The sequence below is a fragment of the Sus scrofa genome, chromosome 8 (assembly GCF_054392235.1).
Source record: "Sus scrofa isolate SSC_HxYL_T2T_F1_AM1 chromosome 8, Sscrofa_HxYL_maternal_Yorkshire_Landrace_v2.0, whole genome shotgun sequence".
Lineage (NCBI taxonomy): Eukaryota > Metazoa > Chordata > Mammalia > Artiodactyla > Suidae > Sus > Sus scrofa.
This window is the reverse complement of record NC_139390.1, coordinates 132,592,258-132,614,317: the sequence shown is the minus strand read 5'-3', so window position 1 is coordinate 132,614,317 and position 22,060 is coordinate 132,592,258. Positions and strand designations below refer to the sequence as shown.

The window sequence follows — 22,060 nt, the reverse complement described above, 5'->3', positions numbered from 1 at the left end:
TGGTGTAGGCCGGCAGCTACAGCTCTTATTTGACCCCTAGCCTGGGAACCTCCATATGCCGTATGCCACAGGTGCGGCCATAAAAAAAAAAAAAAAAAAAAAAGAAGAAGAAGAAATGATAGCTAATGGTAACTGGATTTCTTTATAGGGCATTAATATTCTAAAACTGATTTCAGTGATAATAGCACATGTCTGTGAATGTACTAAAGCTGTTAAATTGTACACTTTGAATGGATGAATTCTATGGCATGTGAATTATACTTCAGTGAAGCTATTAAAAAAAAACAGAATCTGGAATCAGATTATATTTAAATATCCACGTCTCCTTTCCATGAATTTAGATCAAGTATTTAAACTCTCTATGATTCTGTTTCTTCATCTGTAAAATGGAGATAACAATAATAGCTGTCTCATAGAGCTGTTACGAAAATTAAGGGAGCTAATACATGCAAAGAACAAAAGAATTCTAACAGACCTTGGCACATAGGAAGTGCTTATGTAGGTGTTAGTTCTTATTATGCACAGAGTGTTAAAGGAGAATATAAAAGAAGCATCTATCTCAGGGGTAGTGCAGTGGGAAAGTCTTAAAGAAGGACACAAATTAGTTTTGAAACACAAGCAGGGATTATCAAGGTACAGATAAAAGAGAAAGAAAAGCCAACAATGTAAAGTGTATACACAAAATATGCAGACATCAAGAATTTAAAGTACCCTATAAGTAAACTGGAATATCACCTGAAGTAAATGAAATTGAAATGCAGGAAATTCCAGCAGCCTGTGTCTAAGGTATTCTTTTTAAAGGATTCCCTTAGAGACAATTTAATTAGAAATTTGTCTGTGAGAATAAAGTTAGCATTAGATAATTCTGTTAATATGTATCAAGTTAAAAATACCATCATTGCAACCCTGATCTAGGCTGAAGATTAGGTAGAATGGTTCTCATTTTTATTATTGAAACAGTGTAATCAGTAGACATAGCTCTGTATGGTATACATATTTGGTTGTGTCTTCTGCTGAGAGAAAAGGGAAAAATGTGAATTTTATAAACAGGTACTTGAGGAAAACTAGCCTATGCAAACAATGTAATTCATAGCAACACTGGAATATGTGTTCACTTGAATGCTGAGTGAGTAAAATCATCATGAGAATTGATGCATGACAATGGCTTGACAATTTCTTATTCTTTCTCATCACACCAATTCTTAAGATGATAGCTGTCATGCAGACGTGTGAGCATCGCTATTGCACTAAGCTAACTGTGCATGACCCAACTTTTTTTTTTTCCATTTGGAAGATGAAACCTGAATTCTAAGACTGAACAATGACTATTTCAGAGATGTGTTATATAATTTACTTCTGAAAAATAGATTTACTACTTGTCTCCAGAAATTTAGAAACATATTGACATGGTCTTTTGCAAATTCAAATATGTAGAAAGAATAGGTCTATACTGACTTCTAAACATCTGCAATATTCTAACCAAAATTATATAAACTGTATAATAATTTACTTTCAGAATTGTATTATAGCACTGCATATGAAAGAAACCCAAATGGTAAAGTGACCTTGAACTTTTATTTTTTTGCCAATGCTTTAGTTTTGTCATAGTTACAAAAACACAAAACCAGTTCTATATGAAATTCCTCATAAATAAATATGAAAATCACAGAGATGCTTCTGATATAGGTTATTCTTTTTAGAGTTCAAAAGAATGTGTTAATGAGCTATGAACCATTAAAGCTTATAGACAATGTTACCAGCCAGCATTCAGGGAACACTTACTAACAAATTTCATTCTTGTTATTTTAATCTCCATGGAGCCCATAAGATTATCATTTGCATTTTGTTGATATGGCTGGGACTTTGAGCTAGTTAAATAACTTAAAGTTACATTTTTTGGTTAAAAAAATAATAAGCACTGAATCCTTGTCTGTTTGGCTCCCCACCAGCCATGGTGGAGTAACAAGAACTGGATAAAATTCCTGTTATAAACAACTAGAAAATTTAGCAAAGTATGGGAAAAGCTTTCAGATATTGGTTAACACATTAAAAAGGACTTCGATTCCTACAAGGTTGGAAACAACTAAATGATTCCAACAATCACCCCAGATCTTTAGATGTTGGCAGTTTCTGTCCTGGAGGCACAAGCATGCAGCTCCGAAACACTGTCAGCTTTGCTGAGTTGAAAAAATAGAGATCAAAGTTTGGGAAGGCTGATGAGGTTGGTATTTGGGGGAACATGTTGGAAAAGACAGCTATTTGAGGAGACTATTTGTAGAAATTCACATAGGGATCCTTCTGAGTCTTGGCTGAGTAATAGGTCATATATACTTAGGAAATTCTACAAAGCTGGGCAAAGAGTGAGAAAAACCATATAAATCCCCAATTTTTTACAGGCCAGAGATATAAACCTTTCTTTCCTAACTTTATCATAATTCATTTTCTAATGAGACATATGCTGGGGACATAGTTTAAAATGGTAAAAGACTTTTAAGAAAGATTTCACTTGAGGGAGATCTTATTTATGAAGACTTTAAAAGGATATATGAAAAGCCTGTATTTACCTTTGAATTATGTAGTAATTAATAAATATTTAGGTGGGTGAACATATAAAGTAGGATACTCCCGTACACCTTGCAATGTCAGTGTTTTAAATGTTACCCTGACCTCTCAAAAAGTTCGGCTTTTCATTAGGAAGATGCATATTTATTTGCTACTTTAAACTCTGATAGTATGTTAATAGTGCTGCTGTTTTCTTGCTTATATCTTAGAAGTGTTCCCAATCAGGAGGGGAAAAACAATGTTTTAAATGAAACTGTAATAATTAGATTTTAGTTGAGAAAGGAAGTAAATTTTGAGAAAACTTTCCATGCCTTCCCAGTCCCTCTCAAAGAGCCAGGGAGTCAGATGGCAGCCTTATTACCAATGAGGAAGCAAGGCCTCATATGGGCTTCGGATTCTTTCAAAGGCACAGTAACAGGTTTTGACCAATAGGGGACCATTCATCAAATCACCATCCATTGCATAGAATGGGACTCTAGGGTAGTCTGAAATGAGAAAAGATGCCTCCAAAAAGCATGCAACATGGGAACAGCCTACTCCTCTGTCAGCTGCTCGAACACAAACAGCTATTAAAAGTCAGCTCCCTCTGGGGAGGTAGAAGGCAATCAAGAGAGAACCACCATACTGCATCAAAGTCCCAGAAATGGAAAAGTTGGTCAAGTAAAAGAAGGCAAAGGCATACTCTTGCAGAATATACCCCTTGGGTCTTTTAATGATCAGTCCAAATACAAAGAGGTTTAGATTTTAAGGTGTCTTTTCACAGCATGTCCATGTAAACTGTGTACTGATTATTTTAACCTGGAAAAGAAAAAGCTATAAAACGAATCTGTGATTCTTGCTTGTTTTAAAACTTTGAGCAAAGCATTTCAGGTCCTCTGTGTGGTGGAGGTTAGCATGAGGACATGAACTGTACTCTTTTTTTTTTTTTTTTTGCCACACCCTCAGTGTATGGAAGGTCCCAGGCCAGGGACCCAATCTGAGCCACCAGCTGGAACCTGCCTGGGATTGAACCTCTGAACTGCCACAGTTGGATCCTTAACACACTTTACCACAGCAGAAACTCCTGAAATTTACATTTTTAGGGGTTTTTGAGGGTAGGTTTGAAGGTGTTCTTTTTTTGTTTCATTTTCTCTTTTTTTATTTTTAACCATTGCTAGTGTCATGAAATGGGAAAATGAAATGTTTGGACGAATTTTTTTCCCATTGATTCTTAGGTAGAGTAATGTACTCTCCAGGTTAATTAAAAATAATAAGCCGCTGTGTTGTTCTGAGCCAAATGTAATCTCCAAGACAATGGTCAATAAAACACTCAAGAAAATGAAATATTGAGGCTGAATGGTCTGAAGTCTACTGGGGAATAAAGAAGCAGCTGATTAGCATTTGAAAGCAAGGTCTTTTAATTTTTTAAAAGTCAAGGAGAATAAAAAAGTGATCACTCATCACGAACAAAGAGTTTTAAAACTACCTCACCTTTTGTTTTATGAGTCCTTTCAAAAATTTTAAGAATGACCTTTGGTCCTCAGACCCAAGAACTAAGATGCTTTTCTACACATGTAAATTTACATTGGGAGTACTCCCAGAGGATCTGCTGAGGAATACAAGAAAAAATGGGACCAGTGCTTAATGTCTTGTCACTCCAAGTGACATTTACTTCATTTGCTGCATCCAGTGAAGGATGTCATGGAAGTAAATGTTACAGCTGGTTTTAGGCTAAAAATTCCAGTTTATTATGCATTAAAATATAGTGATTGGGAAAAACTTCCATATGCCTCTACATTTTCCAGTAAATTAGGGGAACTTCCCTCTAATTCCTAAATATATGTCCCCATAATTAATTCAGTACTGTAGTGTCCTGATAAGAACTGGCACAGAAGTTATTTTTATGTGCTGTTTGAATAATTTGAATAACACTTCTAGTAATCATTTATATGCTTACTAATTTCCGAAAGACAGAACAGTCTTTGCAGCTTTAAGCTCAGACTTCTCTACATTCCATCAATCCCCACAGATTTGTTTCTTGTTTTTAAATATCAGCACCTTTCTTCTTTCTACTCTTATGTTTCTGCCCTCTATGCAGGAGATCTTTTCTTTTAAGTTTCCCACTGTGCTTCGTAATAAAATCAAAAGAAAAAATCTATCCTTCAGAAAGCATTCAGCTCGCTAGAAATAGAAACCCTGTCCTTATTCTTCAAACCACAGACCAGGCAAGACAGTGGCAGAAATAGGGAGTGCAGTTTCTACAAAGGTTATAGAGTGGGGTTAGGAAAATTATTATGTATCTTATTTCCAGATGTCCTTTAAAGGAAAAGACTGTCTTTGTTCAGGAAAAAGGCTGGATACTGTTAAAAGGGAAACTTTTCCTCTACCATCTTAGGCTTATCTGTTTGGGGGCCTGCGAATTAACCACAGGAGAAAAGTCCAGGTATATATACATGTGCATGTGGATGGAAGTCACTCAGTGATTCAGTAATGAGTAACTCGCTGAATGTCCGGAGGGAAAGGTGTATATACCAGCTTAACAGAAGGGTGAGGGGAGCGGGGTTCAGGGCTCCGTAAGAAAGTATGGAAGGGTCTGTTGTTAGTTTTTCATGTGTCTGCTGGTGAGAGTGAGGAGTCTGTCTCCTTCCGGGAACTGGCAGCAAACTCCTTCCCTTGGAATAGGTTTAAGGGCAGCTGCATCTTCAGGAGGCTCTGCTTTAGTCAGATAAGGGAAGTTCAGAGAAGATTTTAAATGTTTTCACTTTAAAATCATCTTGATGCTGAAACTGTGATCCTTCCACTGAAGTTGAAGTGTGACTTGGAATAAGAAGAAATTGTCAATAGTTCTACTTTAGAAATGAAAAGGAATTTGGGGATATAGAGTGGACAAAGAGAGAGGAGAAAGCTCATTTTGATGCTACTGTGTGTTAAAAGGCTGTAGCACAAGTTCTTTCCCTTTTATATGCCATGGACCCTGCTCAACCCCAAACACAGATACGTACCCAAAAGCTGATGAAGGCAGTCCAAATGAACAATTTCAGATACAGGCTTTAGCCTCAGACAAAACTGGATTCAAATTTCAACCTTTTTTGGTAGTTGATAAACTCAGTTACATGGTTTATCTACACTAGCCTCAAATCTCAGTTCTCTCATTTGTGAAATAACCATACTGGAGTATTCCAAGAATTAAATGAGGTGATGAATGTAAAGTGGTTACGGGTAATCACAGGCATAATAGAAGTTATTATTATTTTTGTTTCCTCCCTTAGCCTAAAAATATCATCTGGATTAAAAACATTCTTTGAGCCTCAATCCCCTTTATTCTATTAATTATTTCTAATGCAGAAGTCTCAGTCTTTACTTCTGTCTCCACTTCGTCATTATTTTTATCCTCAAACCACTGGTTTCCATTGGCTTTTAGTTTGATTTCTCCAAAGAAACTGCTTTGCAAAAGGTCTTCATGATCTCCTACCTGACAAGTGAAATGGATGCTTCCAGGCCTTATCTCTGGACCACTCACCTGCATTGAAATTCACCTGCAACTTATTCCTTCTTGAAGCCCTGTCCTTTCTTGCATCCTCCACCAGTGTCTTCCCTTCCTTCTCTTCCGAGCTCTACTCCTTCTGTCTGTTTCATTGGAATCTCTTTTTTCCAGAATTTCATCCCTAATTCTTTCTATACTTTACCCCTGAATGACTTCATTTACGTTCTTGAAAATCATGAACAAATTTTGATTTCCAACTCCTCCCTCATGCTCAGACTCATTTATCCAAGTGTTGAAACAAGTATTATATAGTCTATGACAAAAACTTAGAAAACATGAAAAACAAAAATTAACAATATGATCCACACTTTCTCCATCAAAAACTTACTAATATTTTAGTGTGTGTCACTTACCAACTAAACAAAAGTTACTTTATTTATTTAAAAAATGGAGATAATTATGGTTCTAAACTCATAGGACTGCTAACCATAAATATATAAAAAGCATCTGAGCCCACCACATAGTAAGTACTACATGGATGTGTACTGCTATTATTATAATACTGCATTTTTAAAATTTTACTTGTTTATTTTAATTTTTTTTTGATTTTTAGGGCTGCACCCATGGGACATATGGAGATTCCCAGGCTAGGGGTCAAATGGGAGCTACAGCTGCCAGCCTGTGCCACAGCCACAGCAACACCAGATCCGAGCCACATCTGCAACTCACACCACAGCTCACAGCAATGCTGGATCCTTAATCCACTAAGCGAGGCCAGGGATCAAACCCACATCCTCATGGTTCCTAGTCAGATTCGTATCTGCTACACCACAACAGGAATTCCATTTTTCAAATTTTAAAAATGCACACTGCTATAGACTGAATGTATCTCACCAAAATTCGTATTTTAAAGCCTAATTTTCTATGCAGTGGTATTTGGAGGTAGAGCCTTGGAGTTACAGTAAATAGGTCCTGTGAGTGGAGCTCCCATGAATCAGATTAGTGCCCTCATGAGAAGAAATTTAAGAAAGAAGACCTCTCTGCTCTGTGCCATATGAGGCACAGGCACTCTGTCATCAGACACTGGGTCTGTCAGCACATTGATCTTGAACTTTGTAGCCTTCACAACTGTGAGAAGTAAATGCTTGTTATTTAAGCTACCTAGTCTATGGTAGTTTGTTACAGCAGCCTGAGTTGACTAAGACACACAGACACATACTCATGAATAGTTTTATATATTTTTCCCATTCACCAATATACACATGTATATTTTTAATGTAAATAAATATTCTTTAGTGTAAATAAATATTGATGTAATCAATAGGTTTTTTTTAAGCTACTGAATGAATTATTTTTACAGTTGCCTGAAAGTTGCATTTTTACTCAGGGTTGTATTTATATTCCCAGAATGCCAATGTAAACTCAAGTTTTTCGTTTCTCATTTACTGGAATATTTTGGAATGCAAATGAAAGTAATTTTTTTTACAGTGATATCTTAAATCTCTCTTTAAGACAAAGAAAAGCAAACCAATCCCAAACTTTAAAATATTCTTCTTCTTGTTTTTTTTTTTTTTTAAAAAAAACCCTCCTTGGCTCAGTTCTAAGAAGATAGCTATATACATTAAGTAAATTGAGTGCCCTGAGACACTGAGGTTGACATCTGACTATGCTATATAGTAGTCTATCACACATATTTTTGAAAAAGCAATCTCTAATTGTTGAGCATTTAGTTTGTTTTCAGGTTCTCACTAGAGAATTTGCAACAAACATTCTTTTAGATACACACCTATGCTCATTTGTGATTACCTCCTCAGATGTAAAATTATCAGAAGAAATAATATAAAAATGTGAAAGTATTTGCTTTCCTACCTACAGTGAATTCTTTGCTTAAAAAGCTATACCAATTTTGGGGAGTTCCCATCATGGCTCAGTAGTAACAAACCTGACTAGCATCCATAAAGACTTGGGTTCAGTCCCTGTCCACACTCAGTGGGTTAAGGATCTGGCATTGCCATGAGATGTGGTGTAGATACAGACATGGCTCAGATCCAGCATTGCTTTGGCTGTGGAGTAAGCAGTAGCTCTGATTCGACCCCTAGCCTGGGAACTTCTGTATGCCGCAGGTGTGGCCTTAATAAAAGACAAAAAAATAAAAGTTGTACCAATTTTAACTCACATAAGAGATGTATAAGAGTCTGTTTCCTCATATGTTTGCCAATAAACATTAACATTCTTTGCCATCCTTGCCAACTTGATGAGTTATAAATAGCTCATCTTTTAATTTGTATTCCCCAAAGGTGTATTCAGAGAACAAAAATAAATAATCCACAGTGTTTGCTATTGAACTTTGTCCTTTTAAAAATTAAGCTTTAAAGAGTATGATGACTTTAATGATTGTTATTTCTTCTAATAAATAAGATTTCCTTTTTAACTGATTATTTGAGTCATAACTATGAAGGGAAAAAAAGGAAGTACACATTTTCCTTCTATTAAATTTGAATGTGTATTAATTTTGTATTCAGTGTAGTAGGTTCTTACAAAATACTGTCTTTGAATCTGTACTGAACATTCACCCTGAGGACTTGGGTCTGTTGATTGAGAGTTTCAGTCCCAGTAATAGATGTACGATTCACACGCCAAATAAAAAACAGAGAGAATCTCAGAAGTCCATACTCTTCGAAAAACTGAGGCCTCTGCTCTGATTTGCAGGAAGGATGGCAGAGTATTACCTCACTTTCTGGAGTTCTTATAGCTCCACATCCGATGCATTAGTGAATCCCATCAACTCTACCTTCAAAAATTACCCAGAATCCAATTACTTCTCATCAAATCCATTTCACTGCCTAGCTCACTGGTTCATTGCAAAGGACTCCTAATTGCTCTCCTAGTTTCTGCCTGCCTCTTCCAGTCTATTGTCAGTAGCAACTAGCAACTGTCTGGTAAACTGTTAAAACATAGCAGATCACATCCCTCTCTGCTCAGAGCCCATCAGGCTGCCCACCTCAGTTGAAGTAAAAGCTGAATTCATCACACGGGCTTAAAGGTACTGTTTAAGCTCCACCAGGCACACACCTATCACCTCTCAGACGTTTCCTTGCTGACCTTAGTTCCCTCAGTTCCTGCCACACTAATGTCCCTTCTGTCTTTCAATCATGTCCGAGAGACTCCTGTCTGACATATTTATACTTACTCTTTCTTCAGTCTGAAATGCTCTTTCCATAGAAGCTCTTCCTAATTGAAGGTAAATCCTTTCTCACATGCTCTTAGTTCTCTTTATGTGTTTAATCCCCCCCACCCCGCAGTTCTTATCATCATCTGAGATAACATATATATTACTTATTTTGTTTATTGTCCATCACTTCCATTACAGTATAAGTCTACAAGGATAAAAGTGTCTTGTTTATTGTTTGCATGGTTCACTGTTATATTCTTAGCATGTGCCTGGCATTACACTCTGAATAAATATCTTAGTTTTTGCTATTTTCTATAAGTAATAGTATTTGGGACAGATATACCACTAGTCATAAACATTCCATGTTTAATTTTCAATGGTTTTTCATCGTATTCTGCTACTTAATTAGTCTTCAGTTTAGATTTATTAAATGTTTTTCTATCCTGACATAGACTAAGGCTTATGGTCATAAAGCTCAGCTGACATTTATTAACATTGCTGTTCTTGACAATATTTTTACAGAAATATGATGGTATCAACCAGAGAGTTTGTAAACATTATCATTTTAAAGTCAAATGCTACCATGTTCTTCAGTTAAATATTTTGTAGACTTCTAACATTTGGCCCAGCCAATCACTCTTCAATAATATGCTGTTATCTCCAAACATATTCTTAATAGTTTTCCTTGACATAACTATCCTTACAAAGTACTTTGTACTAGTAAACTTTTGATAATATTTATGAAATATAATTGACTTTTGCATGTGGCCATGCCCTTGTAACATTCACTTTGGTGTTAAATTTAGCAAAATAATGAAACTTGGACCAAACAGAAAATATTATCTAGTACTCACATTTAGAAAGCAAGCCAAAAGTCTAGAACTTCTAAGTTTATATATGGTAGTCATATGGTCCCTAAAGTATTAGCCTCCTAAAATGTATTTTCAAATGCATGATGGAGAAAACCAATAAATGAGAACTAATGTACTTAGGATAGTTGTGATTGCCTATCATCCTTGGTAACCTTATATTCCCAGTTAGAGCAACTTATATTTCTTTCAGATTCTTATGAAAACAAAATGAACATTTTCTTGCCTTGCCACCCTCCATTAAGTCACTAAAATGTAGCCATTTCATGATCTGAAAGGAATGTATAAAGTCAAACACTTTACTAGAAAAATGAATTACCTTGCATCCTAATAGCTTTAACTTTATGTTCAATTAAATGTATTTTTTCACTTAATTACTTACAAAATAATATGTAAGATATAGTTTTAGGAAGTTTGACTAAATGCTTTTTTTTATTTCTATCATTTATAACATTTATTTATTTGCTTTTTAGGGACACACCTGCAGCATATGGAATTTCTCAGGCTAGGGGTTGATTTGGAGCTGCCGCTGTCAGCCTATGCCACAGCCACTGCAACGTGGGATCTGAGGCATGTCTGGGACTTATACCACAGCTCAGGGCAACACTGAATCTTTAACCCACTGAGCAAGGCCAGGGATCCAACCGGCATCCTCATAGATACTAGTCAGATTTGTTACCTCTGAGCCACAACAGAAACTCCCTATTTCTATCATTTATAATTTGAATCTTATTGTCTGATAAAAATATTTAAGCAAAGATTTTAAAAGAGAAGTTTAGAGGAATGTTGCCTAAACCTTTGCTCCTCCATAAAATCCTCCTGCAGAAGCCTTTTAAAAAATGTTTTCATTGTATACCCCTATGACCTGCCTTTCTTCTCTCCTTGCAACTCATATATTTTTTCTTTTACAATACCTAGATTTTTTATTCTTCTTCTGATCTTCCTCAATTTTGTTTTCCTGTCCTGTTGTTTTGATATCTTTTTAATAACAAACCCCATACTTTTTGCAGTTTTTAACTTATAGTAGTTTCTAATATTTGTATATGTTCTATAAAAAATAATGAGGTTTTTCCAAGGAGAACGGTAGTCATTAATTCTGCACATATCACTGTGGAACGTGTCATCCCTAAGCAAAATCTAAGCTCACACTGTGCATGAAGACAACTCTTGTTTGCTTCAGCCAGGAGCATGGTTTATGGGGAAAACTTTTTAAAACAGGTCATTAAGAAATATTCTCATTATCTCAATAATGTCTATGTGTGAGCAGTATCATAAGGAATTTCCAGTGACTCATTCCTGGTTTGGGACATCCTGGCATCTTTGAAGTTGTGCATATTGAAATTTGAAGTTGTGCATATTGAAACCTCTAAACAGCTCTCAGTAAAGCCTTGGCAGTAGAGCTTGTTGCTTGCACCTATCAAAAATGTCAAATGCTTTTTTCAAACTCTATCACTAGCAAACAATATTGCATGGGTATTAAAATATGGGAATTAACTACAAAATCTGCAAGTTGCCAACAGTGTTGTAAATCAGCAAAGCAATTAGCATGAGATTTTTTTTTAATGACTGAATACAAACTCAGAATTATGAAGTTATTATCTAATAACCCAACAAGTGATGTGAATAAATCCTTGCTAATATGAAAATTATCAACCACTGAAACACTTTCCTATAAGCAGGTCTATGGAACCTCATGCTAATGCACTTAGCTTGACAAACTACAGGCCTTCTGTGAAAGCTTCGTTTATTCCAGCTGCTGTGGATTGTGTTTAGAGAATCTGTCATCCAAATGATCAGCAAATCGAAGTCCGCAATTTGTTTTCATTTAATAGGCAGACAGGTTTTCACCAGTTTAGCCTCAATCCTATTAATACTCTTTGAAACTAATTGCTGGAAAATGAATTTTAAAGGCAGGGTTTTAGAATTTCATTTTTCCTTCCTCTGTCCCTATAATAGAAGACTCAAAGCCATCTACATGCACTTTTAAAATACATGTTAAAGAGACACAAGCCATAATCTCCTGTCATCTGCATGGTTGCAAAGGAACCTTCACCCTTACTCTGCCACAATCCATTCTACATTCTTCTCTCAAAATGACTTTCTGATTATCTCTCTTCCACAAAGCTCCAGTTCCCTGCCAAATGAAAGACAGCAACCTTAGTATGTCTTCAACACCCTCCATTATCACCTCCCACTTAACATTTTCTTTATTTTTGATTGTACTGCAATATAACACCCATGCAGAAAAAAGTTTAAGCCATTGATAAAATAATAGTAAAGGACTATCCTGGGAACCACTGGCCAGGACAAAAATTAGAACATTGTCATTACCGCAAGAGCCATCTTTCCTTGTGCATCTTTCTGATCCTGCCATCCCCAGCATCCCAGAGCCAACCACCTAGAGATAATTACTTCCTGGATTTTCTTTATACTGTCTCCTCCTGCGTGTGAATCCTTAATTGCATAGTATTTTACCTCTTTTTGAATGTTACCAAAAATAGAACCAAACTGTTTTCTTTGAGTATGGCTTTTTTCAAGATTCTTTGAAAGGTACATTCATGTTACCAAGTCTCACTCTATTTTCTTCAATTTTAAGCTGTTTAAGTTTTACATTACATCAATATACCACAATATATTTATCTTTTCCATGTTGGTGGACATTTGGACTTTTAGATTATTTCCAGATTTGGGCTATTATCAAAAAATGATGCTAGAAAAATTCTTGGACCTATGTATTTGTGCCCAAGATTCTCTGGTGTTCATACCCAAAGAGTGAAATTGCTAGGACATAGCTGTCCACATCTTTATACTAGATAGATGGTCTTATAACACCTCCAAACAGGGAAAATTAACTTGAATATAAATATTTTCAGTCTCTAATAGATAGGTCAAAATGTTTTCAGAGTGGTTATACTAATTTAAACATCCAGCACGAGTCTTGATAGCTCCCATTTCTTCATATCCTTTATAATATTTTTGATTACCATACTACCTTACTTTCTGCCTCCCATCTCTTACCCTTATTTTTGGATTTGTTATTTGTTTATTCCTTTGTACCCAAGTATTAATTCTAACCTATAATAGGTCACTAATTTCCTCTTCATGTTTCTAATCTGCTGATAAACTCAGTCATTTAGTTATTCAGTTATGTCTTTTTTCATTCTTAAATTTCTTCTCAGTTATTTTTAATTCTACAATGACTCTTCCTATAGTTTCCAATTTCCTGCCAAAAAAAAGTCCCCTTATTTCCTTAAAAATCATAATCAGAATTTTTATAATATGTATCTGAAAATTTTAGTGTTTAAGGTCTTGAAAGATCTATGTTTTATATGTTTTCTGCTGGTTCTATATGAAATATAATTTCCTTTTCCATGAAATCTTTGACTTTTGCTTTGGACATTGCATTCAACCAATTGATGAAGGAATAATGTTAAGACCTAAAATGAAAATACTTTCTTCCCAGATGATTGTGGTTTTTTGGTGAGAAATCTAGAGTCTGTAAGGCTCACACCACCTTAAATTGTATTAAAATGTAAAACAAATCACAACATCCTAGATTTTAATCCAGGCCTTGAAAATTTTGAGATCCAAGGAGGTAAAGTTGAAGTAAGATAAGTTTTGATGATGCCTTCCTCTTTTGTAACTTACTGCATGACTTTGAGTTGAAACTTTTGTTTCTAATTTTTCTTACCTGTTAAAATATACATGGCTTGTAACCCCCAAAATGGTGATTTTCCTTTTTTTACAGTTTTCCTTTATATTTCTCCAGTGTTCTGTGTGTGCCAGTTATGATATGTGTTGCTTGTGGTCTTGTTTTTTAACACTGCTTTGCAATATTAGGCTATAATTATTTTAAAAAATGGTTTCCATGACCTTTTAGCATATCTCTCACTGTGTTGAGTATAGTAATGTGATGCACTAACAATTCAGTGCATGTTAAATGGATGATCTATGAGTGAGTAAATTTTGGAGCAAATAGGTGCATAGGTAAAAGTGATTAAACCCAGCTCAGTATTGCCATAGAGAAGAAACAGGTAGTCTTCCTATTGTAGGTCTCAAGGTTTCAGTCTAATTTCTGTTGCTGTGTTTCACCTGTCCAATATATTGGCTGATTATCCTCATAAAGCACAACTGATCTAAGGTAGAATTTATGAATAGTGATCCATATGTGTAATAGAGCTTAAAAAACAAAGCTTAAAAACATTGATCTAGAAGAGAAGTGATAGAATGTAGTAAAAGTTTATTTAGGACATAAAATTTTAAAAGCATGTTCATCAATAATTCATCATCTCACTTTAAAAGAACCCTTACTATAACCATTTTTATTCTGTCCTTTGAATCATTGTAGCTGATGTTGCTAGGAGCAGAATTTTGACAATAGACTTCTAAAAGGGATCTTTTTGCTTAAGCATTTACTTATAAAATAATTTCTAGGGAGAAATACAGCATATTGATTAAGCAAATATAACGATTTAGCATCTTAAACAATTTTTCTAAAGATATATAAATGAAAATGAAAAATATTATTTCCTATGAAAACATACATTGGGATATTGTTTAATACTGCTGAAACAGGAAAAAAATCAGGAGCTTCACAGCAAGAAATTGAGATTTTTTTTATTTTTCTCATGTTCTAGAACCCTAGAGAGTCAGTCGGAGCCTTCTATAGCATTTTAAATGTCAAGGACATAGAATTCTTCTGCCTTATCTCTGTATTATGTGTGACTTAAGACAGTTACCAGAGCCTCTAGCCATTATGTGTTCATTCCCACTGAAAGAAGCAGACAGGACCCAAAAACAGTTGCACAAAGCACCCTGCTTACTTCACGCTTGTCGGAATTGGTCACATGGTCTCACCTTGCCTAAACAGAGACTGTGGATTGTCTTTATTCTCAATGGTGCTAAAATGAAATTATATATATGATTGATGAAGAATGGGAGAATACTATTGGGGAACAAATAGCAATCACCTTCTTCATCTAACTGTTCATTTATTGATATATTGTATTCTAAGATATAAAGAGTTAAACAACACCAATTTTTAAAAAAAGCATCAGTAGTTTAGAAAAACAAGACTTAAAAAATTACAAATACCACAATATTAGCATAGTTACTAATGAGCATCATGAGCTTCTGAGTATGCAAAGTAAAATGGAATAGCTAAATATTTATTTTCATTATTTCAAAACAGGCATTACTGAAGCAAAATGAAGCTTTCTTGGCTCTGAGCAATTTAAAAATTTATCTCATGGTAATTTTTACGGGAAAACTGAATGTTATGGTGGACAATATTCCTATAATAGCTGCAGTGATTTTATAAGGCACTTACTTAGTGTCTTTGAGTAAGGGCCAAAAGCAAAGTATTATTTTACAACTCAATGAAGGCTTTTTTTGTGAGTCTCTAAGGAAAAACGATCCAAGGATAAAATCTTCGGGTATTCTGGCTTAGACCCAGGATATATTTTAACCTGCCCACAGGACTGGATAGACTCTACACATTATGGATGGTTATCTGTAAATATTTCTGTTGCTGAAAGGGGTCTGAACAAGTTTAGGAAATTAAAGAATAGATTATCTAATTTTCCGTAATCTGCCAGCATGTGTCAAACCAATTGAGCTCTCTTAACACCAGGTGTTCTAAAAAAGTGAAAGAAAACTATTTGTTAACTGGAAGAGGACAAAAATGGAAAAAATTAAAAAGAGGTAGAAGTAGAAAGCAATTTGCTGAATTTACTAAATTATACAAATTACCAAAAAGGTAAGCGGATTTCTCATAACAGTAGTAGAGAAACTACTTTTGCAATGAACAGTATGTTTATATTCAAGTTTCAAAATTACTTAGCAAATAACTCCCAGTTAAATGTGGTGTTATACATTTTAGCTAAATTACATGTTCTTTTTTTATCCTTTCAGAGATTTATATAGATTATATACCTGTTAAAATATTTTACACACTTTTGACATATATAGACAATAGTGCCTGAGCATAGAAACAATAAACGCATGATCACGTAAATATGATTTTATTATTGATGCATCTTGGGCTCCTCCTGAGATGGCAAGAAAAATGAATTCATGGTCCCTGAAGTTTTGTAATGACTTTCATCTAATTTTTGATATGGTAATAATTAAATGACAGTTGACAAGAAAGTAGGTGGTTAAACATTGTTTGATGAAATGCTGCCTTAATAACATATAGGTTGTATTTCTAAGTTATTCTCTCACAATGCAAAAGCAATTTTTAGACTATTTGTAAGCAAAGCTCTTTGAAGAATTATCTTTGCCGTAAGGGAGCAGTATGGATTGACATCAAGGATTTTTTCTTTCCATGTAGGAAGAACCTTTTGTAATGGTCTCTGAAAATGTCCTGGGTAAGCCGAAGAAATACCAGGGCTTCTCCATTGATGTTTTGGATGCCTTATCTAACTACCTGGGTTTTAACTATGAAATTTATGTTGCACCGGATCACAAGTATGGAAGCCCACAAGAAGATGGAACATGGAATGGCTTGGTAGGAGAACTAGTGTTTAAGGTAGGCACTTATTTTCCATTTGTTTGTTTGTTTATCACATATCTAAAGCTTGACAATAACCCTTCGAAGCTAATTTCATATAAAATATGTGTAAGACAAAACATTAAGAAGTGGTGGTATTGAATGCAAAAGTCTCAACCAATACTCTTTCATGAAAATTATTTAAAGAAAAATTGATGATAATATAAAGCTAAATTTTAAAATATTTCCGGTAATAGAAAAGTATCTAAAGCAAGGATTTACCTTTGCCAAAGTTATACTCCAAGCATTTGGTCAGGATGTGGTACGTGATGAAATCACAATGCAATTTCCAAACACAATCAATGGCATTGTATTCTTTTAAAAGTGCAGTTTTGAAAGGTAAATAAATAAGATCCTGATCACTTAGAAACTAACCATTTAGTTTTTGGATCTAAATAAGGTTAATCTATCCTTACTTTTTTCTCCTTGTTCTTGCAATTCTTGGAGAAGTGTTTAAAATTTTCTATTTCTGGAGTTCCCATAGTGGCACAGTGGAACGAATCCAACTAGGAGCCATGATGTGGCGGGTTCAATCCCTGGCCTTTCTCAGTAGGTTAAAGATCTGGCGTTGCCATGAGCTGTGGTGTAGGTCACAGACATTGCTCAGATCTGGCGTTGCTGTAGCTGTGGGTGTAGGCTGGCAGCTGAAGCTCTGATTCGACTCCTAGCCTGGGAACCTCCATATACAGTGGGTGTGGGCCTAAAAAGACAAAAAAATAAAAAATAAAATAATATTTTCTACTTTTATCTCCATTTTTGTTAGTTTTTGCTTATTTTTTGGAAGCTCTGTTATTAGATACATACACTTTTTTTTTTTTTTTTTTTTTTTTTTTGGTCTTTTTGCCATTTCTTGGGCCGCTCCCGTGGCATATGGAGGTTCCCAGGCTAGGGGTCTAATTGGAGCTGTAGCTGCCAGCCTATACCAGAGCCACAGCAACTCGGGATCCGAGCCGCATCTGCAACCTACACCACAGCTCACGGCAACGCCGGATCGTTAACCCACTGAGCAAGGGCAGGGATCGAACCCGCAACCTCATGGTTCCTAGTCAGATTCGTTAACCACTGTCCATGACAGGAACTCCCACATTTTTATTTATTATATCTTCCTGATGAGTTGTTAAATAGTCAGGTTTAGGTCTGTAATTTACTATTTTCTATGTATCCCATTTTTTCCCTGCATTTTTTCTTCTCTTGCCTTCCTTTGGGTCAACTGAATGTCTTTAGTGTTTGATTTTATTTCCCTTTTTGCTTTTTAACTGCATTTCTTTGTATTTTTGCCTGTGGTTAGTCTAGATATAGTAATGTGCATTCTTAACACATTCTGTCTAGATTAATATCATACCATTTCACATCAAAAAAAAGTAATAAACGCACAGCAGTACAATTCCATTTATACCCACTATCCTTTGTGTTATTGTGGTCATATATTTATATTTTATGAATTCCAAAGTAAAATGTCATAGTTTTTGATTTAAACAATCAGTTGACTTTCAAAGGGAAAATGAAGGGGGGAAAAGACTGTGTTTCATATTTAACTATCTACTGTTTGGAGGGTAATTTTTATTCCTTTCTACATATCTGAGCTTCTAAGCTGATATCATTTACTTTGACCTGAAGAACTTCCTTTAGAATGTCTTGAAGTTCAATCCTACAAGTGGTTTTTACTCTCAACTTTAGTTTGCCTTAAAATTTCTTTGTTTACCCTCATTTCTGAAAAATACTATTAGCATATAGCAAACTCTGAGTTGACAGGTTTATTTTTTCTGGATACTCTGGGTCTCAGTGTTTTCAAAGATTTCGAATAGTGACACTGCTGACTTTGATTTGCATTTGACAGGAGCTCTGAGAGACTCAGAATAAAATTGCTTATAGTCAAAATATATTTTTCTTCCCACTTTTTTATTCTATAGTAAGAAAATTATAGATGAAATATTACTATTCCTAAAATCAAGGCTGGTGATTTTAAAGCAAGAGCAATTTTTTGTTTCACAAAATCAAGATGAAATTTATCATTTAACAATTTTCATGCAATCATAAAATGCTTTATTATTATACATAACATTGTATTAGTTTCAGATGTACAGCGTAATGATTTGATATATGTATCTATTAAAAAATTATTACCACAAATACTCATCCATAAAGGTTTTTTTAATGTCCAAGATTTTAAAGATGACCTTCTATTGTCTTTTGCCAAATATTGTTCTGATAGGACATTAGCCATCATTTGTAACTTTGTTCCTTTTTTATTATTGTAGGGGTGGCCATTTTTACAAATCTCTTTTCATTTTTGATGTTTTGATGTTTAGTGATAATTTTCCTTTTATTTATCTTTGTTAGAGGTTTACTGAGCTTCTGGGATACATTTCATTAAATTTAATAACTCTCGACAATTATTTCTACAAATACTTTTCCACCCTCTTTCCTTTCTCCTCTTTATTTGCGGTTCAGAGAACATTCAAGTTAGACCCTAATAATGTTGTTGAGAAGTTACTGAGGTCTTATTTATTTTGTTGTTGTATCTTTTTTCTGACCTTAATTTATTTATTTATTTATTGTCTTTTTAGGGCTGCACCCATGCGGCATATGGAGGTTCCCAGGCTCCGGGTTGAGAATTGGAACTATAGCTGATGGCCTACACCACAGCCACAGCAACATCAGATCCAAACCACGTCTGCTACCTATACCACAGCTCACAGCAACACTGGATTCTTAACCCACTGAGCAAGGCCAGGGATCGAACCTGCGTCCTCATGGATGCGAGTCAGATTCCACTGAGCCATGATGGGAACTCCTTTCTGACCTTTAGATTGAATAATTTATCTTGGTCTGCTTTCAGATTTACTGATTCTTTCTTTGCCATCTCCAATTTTCTGTGAAGTCTATTCAGTAACTCTTTTATTCAAGAAAGCTTATTGTTCAGTTCCAGAATTTTAATTTTTAAAAAATAATGTCTATTTCTTTGCCGAGATCCTTCATCTTTGTAGTCATTATAACCATCCTATATGTCCTGGGTGGTATTTATAATAGCATCTCTAAAGTCCTTATCTGCTACACCTTCAACATCTCTGCCATCTCAGGATAAATTTATATTGACTGCTTTTTCTATTAACCACAGTTCACATTTTCCTAGTTTTTCACATTCCTAGTTCTTCACCTTTGATTGGAACAGAACACCATGGCTGGTACATGTTGAGATTCGAGATTTTGTCTCTGAGATTATATACTCTGGAAAGGATTGATTTTTGTTTCAGCAGGCTGTTAAATTAGTATCTATTTCCCCTGAATTCTGGAGGTTTGATTTTAATTTTTTTTTCTTTCTTTTTTTTTTTTTTTTTCTTTTTAGGGCCACACCTCTGTCATATGGAAGTTCCCAGGCTATGGGTCAAATTGGAGCTGCCGCTGCTAGCCCAAACTACAGCCACAGCAACTTGGGATCAAAGACACATCTGCACATCTGCAGCCTATACCACAGCTCATGGCAATGCCAGATCCCTAACCTACAACCCACTGAACAGGCCAGGGATCGAACCCGCATCCTTGTGGGTGCCAGTCAGGTTTGTTACCGCCAAACTGCAATGGGAACTCCGTGCAGGTTTGATTTTACATATTGGTAAGGCAGGCTTTTTTGATTTTACTTAGTTCCTAGGACAAATCCCTTGGTTTTGGCAATCCCTTTATTCCTAAATATAGCCTTCTGGAGTTTCTTTGGAAAGCCTATTGTTCTTCTCAAGCCCTTCTGATTTAAAAGGACTCAAAATATAAAATCCATCTCCCTTGCCATAGGTTGCAGAAGTAGTCTTTTGTTCAGGTCCTTTAGCCTTTTGGATACTGTTTTTCTACTGATTTTTTTAAATTTTATTTTTTTGGCCGTACCCGTGGCACATGGAAGTTCCCAGGCCAGGATTCAAACTCCCACCATAGCAGCGACCCAAGCCACAGCAATGACAACCTGATCTTTAACCTGCTGAGCTACCAGGGAACTCCTTTACTGATTTTTTTTTTTTTTTTGAGTCATTCTTGTGCATGTGCTGATTAGGAGTCAGCCAAGGATATGAGGGAAGTTTATACATAGATTTTGGGGCTTATTTCTCTGTGGCTCCCTCCCTCCTGTGATTCCCCTTTGGATTTCTGGATACCTTGGCTGCCTCCAACACCATCCGCTGACACATTAAACTAATAAGACTGTGACTTTTTGTTTGAGCTCTACCTGCCTTTGTTGCCTGAACTGAGGTGGATCCTCCATGGATGAACCATATAAAAGTAGATCTCGCCAGAGCAGTTACCATCTTGCAAGGTTTGCACACTCTACAGTTTAGGTCTGCTTTAGATTGACATGCAGTCCCTTTAATTTGTGTCTTTTAAAAATTCGATCCAGAATTTATGCTCATTATTCTTTGTTGGGTGAATTCATAAAAAATTATTCCATCATTACCACAACTGGAATTATTTCTGGAATGCTTAAAAGTATTCATAAAGCTAAAGGATCTAAGTTGTTTACAAGAGATAGAGAAGAGAAAAAAATAAAAGGTTTTGAAGGCAGTGGTAGGAAAAATAAAGGTGTCTTTATATCCTTTAAAACTTTACGGACATCAGTTCATTTAATAAACTATTACGTGTGAAATCATATTATTTGAAAACATTAGTATCAGTATTCTAATAGGAGAACAGGAGTAATCAGTCCTCATCCCTCTTATTAAATCCATGACTACTTATCTTATATTCCTTTATTATAAACCCACAAAACAAGTATTCTGCGTTTGTATTTCTGAAGGGTCCTTTCTGAACTTCCTGAATTGCTTATTTGGGTTTATGTTCCAACTATATTAAAATAAAGGTAAAGAAAAGAAAAAGGCATTATACAAGTTTATTCTATAGAAATAGTATATAAAATCCTTAAGAATTATCTTGCTAAGAAATTTCACTTGCTAAATGAAAGTTAAAAGTAAAAAGCGGAGTTCCCGTCATGGCTCAGCAGAAACAAATCTGATTAGTATCCATGAGGATGCAGCATTGATCCCTGGCCTCACTCCAGTGTTGCTGTGAGCTGTGGTGTAGGTTGCAGACACAGCTCCAATCTGGCTTTGCTGTGCCTGTGGCATAGGCCAGCAGCTGTAGCTCCAATTCAACCCCTAGCCTGGGAACATCCATATGCCACAGGTGTGGCCCTAAACAAACAAACAAACAAAAAGTAAAAAACATTAGCATTAATCTAATTTTGGTGCTATCTTTAATTTAGTTGTATGCTTGCTCCAGTTAATGAAATGTTTGAGACTTTCTTCTTCATGTATGGAGTGAATGTGTGAGTGGGAAGATCACTTCCAACTCTAAATTTTAAAAGCAGTTTAATAATTTATTATAGGAGTTCCCATTGTGGCTCAGTGGGTTAAGAATCCAACTAGTTTCCATGAGGATGCAGGTTTGATCCCTGCCTTGCTCAG

At 35.3% G+C, this 22,060-nt stretch overlaps 1 protein-coding gene across 7 annotated transcripts in view; it reads left to right on the top strand.

Moving 5' to 3' along the window:
- The window catches only part of GRID2 (glutamate ionotropic receptor delta type subunit 2), a 1,344,144-nt gene that overhangs the window by 979,565 nt on the left and 342,519 nt on the right, over positions 1 to 22,060 (top strand). For all 7 annotated transcript variants that reach the window (XM_084973393.1, XM_084973394.1, XM_084973395.1 and 4 more), the window contains one exon: positions 16,401 to 16,598. In XM_084973393.1, coding sequence (XP_084829519.1) covers positions 16,401 to 16,598 — 198 coding nt within the window. The remainder of the gene's footprint in view (positions 1 to 16,400; positions 16,599 to 22,060) is intronic.